The sequence below is a fragment of the Phycodurus eques genome, chromosome 15, assembly GCF_024500275.1.
Source record: "Phycodurus eques isolate BA_2022a chromosome 15, UOR_Pequ_1.1, whole genome shotgun sequence".
NCBI lineage: Eukaryota > Metazoa > Chordata > Actinopteri > Syngnathiformes > Syngnathidae > Phycodurus > Phycodurus eques.
This window is the reverse complement of record NC_084539.1, coordinates 12678117-12686561: the sequence shown is the minus strand read 5'-3', so window position 1 is coordinate 12686561 and position 8445 is coordinate 12678117. Positions and strand designations below refer to the sequence as shown.

Below are 8445 nucleotides of genomic sequence, written 5' to 3'. Positions count from 1 at the left end.
TCGCACAATTTCCGCTGCAGATTTAATTCTGTTCTGTATGTGTATTTGGGTAACGACATTGTTTAAGGATTTACTGGGGGGCAAAAAACCTTCATAGAATTCAGGTTTATGTAAGTATGATGTAACATATAACAGTGAAACATACAGTATTTGCAGGTGCACGTGTCATTTTGCATTTGTTTAATACTTTATTTCTTTCCATGGTACTTTCATTGACTTTAAATCTTGGGAGAAACACGAAATGACCATTTTAAAGGCCGCAAAAATCTTCTGTTGGCACTTCTACACACTATGAAATCTCATTATACCAAATATCCTTGGTTTTAGATCTTCTGCAGAAACAATACAAAATACTGCATCAGTTGACTTCCTGTATTCGCCCTCTGGCTGTGAAGACGGAAATCCCAGCATCAAGTGTTATGTGGGTGAATTTTGTTCCACTGCGTGGTGGGATGCCTTTGATCTGCGCAAACATGTGACAAGCATGACTCTGCCATCCGCCTGCCTTATCTCCACCGCTCTCTCATTCGTTTTGCCTCACCGCCGTTTATCCTACTCTGTGACTAGAAGTGGGCAAGGCTCCTGCTTATGTAATATAGTGGCCCGAGTAGGCTTTGCCAAACCACAAATGGTATCACTCTTTTGGGATGCAAAGCGACAGTCGTTTAGATGCCTTGCAAAGAGGCCTCAGCCCACAAACTGCAGTCATTGAGTGGAATTTCCCTTGTTAATATTTCATTCAGTTGTAAAACAGGTTGAGGAGCCACCTCAAGGCCAAATGTAGCCATGTTGTTTGCTTATTATTGAGTCTCTGGAGAGGACGAAAGGACGGCATTGTGTGTGGGAGATGGGGAGTGTCATAAGCCTCTGCCTCTCTCATGCCTCTTTCAAACCTTGTGTCTTCTCTGTCCAGAAGATGCACGTTTTTGTCCTCAAAAGAATGCTGTTTCACTTTGAGGTGCAGGTAGACAGTTGAGTCTTGACTTGAAGAGTTTTGTCAGGAAAGTGTTTTTCTAAAACTCAAAATCAAGGTTAAATTCTCAGCCTCTCATCTTATGCTGCAGTTAGTGCTCGGCTTGTAGACATAAAACGGTCAAAGAGGCATTGGCATACTGCGGCTTTATGTCTGCTCTTAAAATAAATGATCTCACTCTCAAGTCTTTAAATTGCCTGCATGGGTGGGTCCTACTACGACACAGATTTTTTTAAACCTTATGCGATCACCAATGCATTACTGGTGTCCATTTATCCTTCCTTGTTGCTCTCTCAAAGCTTTCAATAAACATACAGCACATCTATTCACTTGGTCAGTTACCTAGATATTGCATGTGAATGCAAACAGTCATCCAAATTGCCAAGGAAAATAAAGACGAGACATAGCAATATACAGTATATTGTTGGAGGGGAGGTTCTGAGTTCAAATCTCGGCCTTCCTGCGTAGAGTTTGCATGTTTTCCCTACGGTCTATATTTTATGTACCCTGTGATTGACTGGTGACCAGTACAGCCTCCCCCCCAAACAACCCCCACCCCCCTCCCACTCCCTGATTGACTGACACTTCCTAAGTGCTAGACATTTCGAGAAATATTATGACATCATTGTCACACTTATACTTTCTGTCCACTATATTGCCTATCATCATCTTGTGGAAAAGGCCCATTGTTTCTTTGCTGAACTATAACATTTGATTGTCCCAGCATTTTAAATTATGATTTGTTTATACCTTTGACTTAAGTGTCGGAAAAAAAAAATCTTTAATGTGTCAATGTCTATTTTTTTTATTGATTACATATTTCCCAATACTGTCAAAGAATAAACAACATTTATGCAGAGTGTCACTTTGGGGAGCCAAGAGCAAACCACGATGACAAACGCTGCAGAGATAAAGTTATGTGGCATGTAAATCAATCATCAGTTATTTTTAACATCCAGATAAACTTCCATTCCAAATGTCATCATGATTTAGCACTCAATTATTCACTTTTTTGTATTTATTTTTCATCTCTTAATGAAACCTCATCAGAATGTACCACAAACATAAAATAAGTATTTCATTTATTACAGCAGTGCAGCCACAGTCATTCTATTGCTGGTGCACTGCACCCTGCAGTAATTTTATGGACCATGTTATGAACACATTTCATAGTCAACATGTTGGCTCATGAGAGAAGCAGCTATTTAAGCAAATTATACCACAATATATTAATGTTGCAGTATTAAAAATACAATAAAAAATACATACACTGAATGGAATGCTGATAGTTTCACCAGGCCATTACAGGCACATTAGCTGTTGCGTGCGGTCACGTCACGTCCGTACACTACAAGCCTTGCAAGTTCACAGTAAACGGGCAACTTTAGCGTCCATTGTCTAGTAACACACATTCACATACAGAGAGAATGTCTCCATTCTCCAGATCCGTCTAGCTCTGTACCACTCCTCAAGTTCTCAGGGCCACTTTGCAGACGGAGTGATGGAGTGCCCACCTGTCCCAGCTTTTTTGGAACGTGTTGCAGCCATAAAAGTTAAAGGTTAATGATTATTTGCTAAAATCATTGTATCCTGTTTTTATTTAGGTTTAACATAACGTCCCAACTTCATTGGAATTGGGGTTGTAGTTCTCTGAGTTATACAGCGCTATCTTACTTTACAATAAAACTGTGTTGCCTCTTTGGATCATTAGCTCTCCACGTTATTGTGTGTTGTAATTTTAGCAACCATCTGAAGTGGTGATTGTTAAAATGTCATAAAAAAATATTGTTACTGTACATGTGAGTCAATTTTAGCCCAGCTTTCAACTCCCAGTTGTTCACTTGTTTCAAGCATTTGTCATTTCTCTGTTCATTTAATTCAAGCTTTAAAAGTATTGGCACATGAAAATGATGTTAGATCTTGTCTTCTTTTCTGTTGTTTGAACAGGTCTCTTGCCTCTAACACTTTCAGCATGGATGAACACAAGATGCAAAACACACCAGTGATTGCCTCGTAAAGTATGAATATTTGTCATTTCTACGGTGCCCCCGCTGGAATGATTATAACAAGCCATGGCTACGTTTGTCTCTCTAAATATGACAGTCTGCCGAGAAAAAAAACAAACTGCTGTACAGTGTGATGAAAGCTGCTGCATCTGCAACTTAATTACAGTAGAGAGACAAGACGAAAAGTTTGATCCACTGTATTAGGAGGAGCAGATGGGTGCAGATGCAATAAATATGGAGCCAATTTGACAAGACCTAATAAAGCAAAAACAAAAAGACTCAAAAGTTGGCCAGAGCATGTCAGAGATTGTCTTTTCTATGGAAGAGACTTGTCCTAATTGTAGCTCCACCACAGACCCAAAGGTGGATGCAACCAAAATGGTCTTGTTGGGAATAGGGCTGCTGGTCTTTGTTGTGTTCGGCATCCTTGGCAACATTCTTGTCATCCTCTCGGTGGTGTGCCATCACCACTGGCGCTCGGTGACTCATTACTTCATTGCCAACCTGGCGGCGGCCGACCTACTGCTCAGCTCGGCGGTCCTGCCTTTCTCTGCCACCTCAGAAGCGCTTGGTAAATGGGTGTTCGGGCGGTCTTTCTGCAGCGTATGGGCGGCCCTGGATGTCCTCTGTTGCACTGCCTCCATCCTCAGTCTGTGTGTGATCTCTATCGACCGCTACCTTGCCGTTAGCTACCCTTTGCGCTACCCGGTGATGGCTACTGGCCAACGTGGCATGGCTGCAGTGGCTGCTCTCTGGGGACTCTCAGCAGCCATATCTGTGGGCCCTCTTTTTGGCTGGAAGGAGCCTGACCCAGAAGACGAGACAGTGTGCCGAATCACGGAGGAGCCCGGCTATGCCCTGTTCTCAGCATTAGCGTCTTTCTACATACCACTGGCAATCATTCTCTCCATGTATTGTCGAGTGTACAGTGTGGCAAAGAGGGGGACAGAAACCCTCAGAAAAAGTAGCGATGGAGTAGGAGTCGAGACCGAAGGGGTGATTCTGAGAGTGCACAGAGGGAATGCCGCTCAAACGGGCAAGCATGAAGAGGACAACATCCCCGGCAGGTCCAAACACATCACCAGTAGCCTCCCGAAGATGCTCAAGCTGCCAAGAGAGGAGAAAGCAGCCAAGACCCTCGGGGTTGTCGTCGGGTGCTTCATTCTTTGTTGGCTCCCTTTCTTCCTGGTCTTACCAATTGGTAAGTAACACAGTATGCCTCTCGCTTATGTATATTCCAAATAATTTCTGCAAACTAAGTCAATTTAAGTGTTATCTAAACTGCAGAAGGTCAAGCTAAAACCTGTGGATGTTTGGTCAAGGGCCACATTATTAGCTACGCTCATTCTCCCAAAAAGTCATTAAATCTAAACCCCATACACCACGCATTAACGTGACTGTCAAACATCAGTAGCTCTATGTTGTTGGAGATTATAATTACAATCTTAACTGAAGTTTCATTTGAATGTGCTTCGTTATCTTTGAGATTAATCAGATAAGCCGCGCTAAGAAGTTGCTTTGATTTCTGCAGCATTTTTATCACCATGTCGTCATTCATGTTAAAAGCTACAGCGAGTTAATTATGGAATTCTTGAAGTGGTGCTGCTAAAGCCGATGATGTTGTGTTAACATCCTCATTAAAAATCAATCGGAAAGATTGCCCTGGGAAACACTATTTTCAACACAATTCAAGTCATGCTGATAAGAATATTAGAATTTAGAATATTTTTGGTGAACAAAAAAATGAATTTAGGCTACAACATCACATGATGATCCATAAGATTGTATTTAATGAAATTAGTTGTCACTTCCAGTTGTTGTAGCCCCTATGGAGAATCTGATCTGATATAACAGAAGGTCTCCTGGGTTTCAAAAGCTGTTGATCCTTGAAACATTTACACACAAATGTTCTGTCATAAGAGCACAACACCAGGTTTGACCTTGCCCAGTACGCTACCTACACCTTGACCTTTTCCAAGAAGACATGTCAAGGAATTCAATCACAAACAACCAACTGACTAAAAAAAACACACTGGAGCAGAATAGACTTTGACTGCGAAATGAAATTGAATGAGCGTCTCTCCTCTGAAAGCTATTACAGATAACAAGCATAAGGTTTAATGGGCTGTAATGCTCATAGGCATCCTCAGTCATCGGGTATCCTCTCAAGGCAGTCATATCATCACAGAAAAAAGTTATGCATTTTCAATCGAGGCAGACCTTCACGGCTCAAAGCACAGCGCTCATTCCAGCTCCGAGGCAATGATAGCTCGGCATTCCCAGTATGACACTTTTTAAAACTGCTGAAGTTTTGAGTTTATTCCTAAACACACCACAGGGAGGCTTCTTTGTTTGCCTGGCTGTCACTGCAAATGATCACTTGCAATTCTCATATGAGGGGACTGATCACCATCAGGAGATGACATCGCTCGGGATGAAAAAGCTTTTTTCTCACATAAAGTTGAAATACAGCAGTTTCTATTTAGCAACTAATAAACTAAATACAAATCGTACTTTTATGGCCCAATCACTACCATTGGTACTGTTAAACAGGCATTTCATTCTGTAGATTGTTACATCAAAAAATCTTTCAAAGCTCTCCCTAAAGCCATTATTTTATTTTTTTAAAGATTCATGTTTCTAGTAAGCACCACCATTGATTACAAATATAGCAATATGAAGTTCTATAATGTATTTGTATATTTATATTACGTATACTAGGTGCCTCTAAAGGTTTAATATGGTCTTGGACAAAATTGTTGAACAATAGATCAACCCCTAGAAGCTTTTCTGTGGGAAAAAGAAAGTCCAGTAAGTGCTAATTTTAGCCATATTTCCATCAAGCTGTAGCATGTCAGTTTGGTTGGCCAAAGACATTATTACATGACACAATATTGCTAGTTGATGATTTATGTGTTTGGATTACCACCTCCACCACGTTAAGTGACTATGCAGTGGAGAGGATACACAAATGAAAGTCAGTTTTGATAATACTCCTTATGTGCCACTTGAGTCAATACAGTATAATTTGACCTCCATTGTGCCGAGAAGTGCAGTTTTTGTCAACATTTTCCACAATTAAATGGCCAAAAGCCAGCAAACGTAATCAAATGATTAGCCCTACATATGCAGTACACGAAAGAAAAATGTTATTTTTTATGAAGCACTGTAGTATTTTTTATTGATATTGTGACAGTAAGTTCAGAATGACTTGGGCAATTATGCTATTCGGCTAACGATATGTCGATGTATGTCTGGGGATGTTCTAGGATCCGTCTTCCCATCCTGCAAGCCTCCTGAGACGCTATTTAAGATAACCTTCTGGTTGGGGTACTTCAACAGCTGCATTAACCCCATCATCTATCCATGCTTCAGCAAGGAGTTCAAGAAAGCCTTCCACAACGTGCTCCATGGCCGTTGCCTGAGATGTGCTAAAGCCCAAGGACCTCACACCACCACCCACTCCACGAATCCAGGCCCAGTATCTAATACCCCTGATTCCTCAAGCCATAATGGTGCTTCTTTATCGGGTTGTTGTGGGGCGCTGTGTATGTCCTCTGAAGGTGGCGCCGATGATATCAGTTCAGCAATCCAGAGAAAGCGTCTTCTGAGGTCATGGTGCTTCTCAGCTCGTCAAACTCCAGTACCTGAGAACTCGTCTGCAAAGGTCTTACACCTTTCTCTTAATGTTACTGGCGAGGCTGTTTGACTGCTACCTTACAGTACTTGGGGAAGCTCGATCCCACAAGGATCAATCACAAGTACGATGTGTATATTTTCATTGGTATGTCAACTGATACAACAACTACTTCTACTACTACTATTACTGCCTATAATTGTTCAACAGACCCTTTATTAGGATCAAACATCCATTTATTGCATTCCTGCGCAAGCACACTGGGCCTACCCAAGCCTACTTTAACATGATTATAGTAGAAATACTTTTGAGAGTAACCCACTTGTTAAACAACTCTGAAAAGAAAAGAATACTAAACTTATCGGAAATCAAAGCTTATTTCCACGGATCTGACTACTGTTTCCAAATGCACTGGTACTCTATCCAAAAGGGTGAGACTAGACATATTTCTTGATTGACAGCTAATCCTCCTTTTCACGAGGCAATGTTAATGGAATGAGAACCCAAAATGTGAAATTTATAAATGAAATTTAAAAAAAGCCCACATGTTAGGGATGAAGAACAGAAAAACCTGGATGTCCTCCATTGATGTCTTGTTTACTGGGCTGCATTGCTCTTTGTTGGATTAATTGGCTGTGTGGCTAACAGAAAGGACTAAAGGAGATAATGGCATTAATTTGACATGACAAATTACTTCTGCAAGATACTTTTAAACATGCACATAATAGCTGTTTTAATAGCAAAAAACTCGTACCACAATTAGTATGCGGGCTTCAATACTGGACAGAAAACTAAAGCAAAATTCGCATTCGGGAACGTAACTGTTGATGTTTGTTGGTAAGTTTCCTTTGAAAACAGCACATAATCTATTTTTCAACCATGTCAATGTAAAACGACATTAAAATTGGATCATTGAGCAGTTGAGTTGAGACATCGCAATCAGAAAGACGCACATCAATACCTCACTCCATTTTGTACTGCTGATGATCGCGGGGGAGCTGGAGCCCATCTCAACTGACTGGGCAAAAGGCATACTACAGGCCTACTAGATTGGTTGTTACATTTAACTTTTGCAGATTACCATAACATGGGTGACCGATAATCTACACAGACATGCAACTGCAAGCCCTGTTACCGTGACCGCTGAACATGGATCTTATTTTTTAAAACATGGTGTCCCAAGTTGGCCCCTTTTCACCCCGAGCCTCAATAATGACCACTTTCTCTTTTTTTTGATGCATAACAAAAACAACAACACAAGTGCTAAATTTCGTCTCACTGGAGACAAAAAGATCCATACAAATAGAAAAAAAACTGGATGCACACAGTGCACAGTGTTCAGAACTTAATATTCATTCAGTCGTAATGATAATTCAATGCGCGCGCCATCGCACAATGTAAACGTGCAGTGAATTGATAATCCACCCGTGTGACAGTGCACAGTAGGCATACAACACTTGTACAGTGTAGAACAAGCTTGCAAGGCCACTGTACTGCTCGCCCATGTTCAGCAAAGCAGAATGGAACCTTGTCCAAATCAGGGTAGCAGGTGAGCTAACATCTATCTCAGCCGAGGTGGAGTACACCCTGGACAAGTTGTCCGTCCATCCCAATGTACATACATTAGAGAAATATAACCTTTCACACTCCTTTGCACCTATGGACAATTTAGCCCAATGAATTGGTCGAGCTACTGTACTAATTTATCTGCCATGCGTGTTTTGGGAAACTGGGAGGAAGCCAGATTACCAGGAGAAAAAACAGGCAAGCAACATCTTATTTTTCTTATTCGTCTGTGATTGTTTCCTGTCTTGTCACTGTTTGGTGTT

The 8445-nt window shown here is 41.1% G+C and overlaps 1 protein-coding gene across 1 annotated transcript; it reads left to right on the top strand.

Moving 5' to 3' along the window:
• The first annotated feature begins 3276 nt into the window (after positions 1-3276).
• Positions 3277-6688, top strand: LOC133413879 (alpha-1A adrenergic receptor-like). Its single transcript, XM_061698788.1, has 2 exons — positions 3277-4180; positions 6249-6688. The coding sequence occupies exons 1-2, from the start codon at positions 3277-3279 to the stop codon at positions 6686-6688; spliced, it is 1344 nt and encodes a 447-aa protein (XP_061554772.1).
• The last annotated feature ends 1757 nt before the right edge of the window (positions 6689-8445 follow it).

Coding starts and splice junctions, on each gene's coding strand:
- LOC133413879 (XM_061698788.1), top strand. CDS start 3,277: ATGTCAGAGATTGTCTTTTCTATGGAAGAGACTTGTCCTAATTGTAGC. Junction 4,181..6,248: donor CTTCCTGGTCTTACCAATTG/GTAAGTAACACA, acceptor GGGATGTTCTAG/GATCCGTCTTCCCATCCTGC.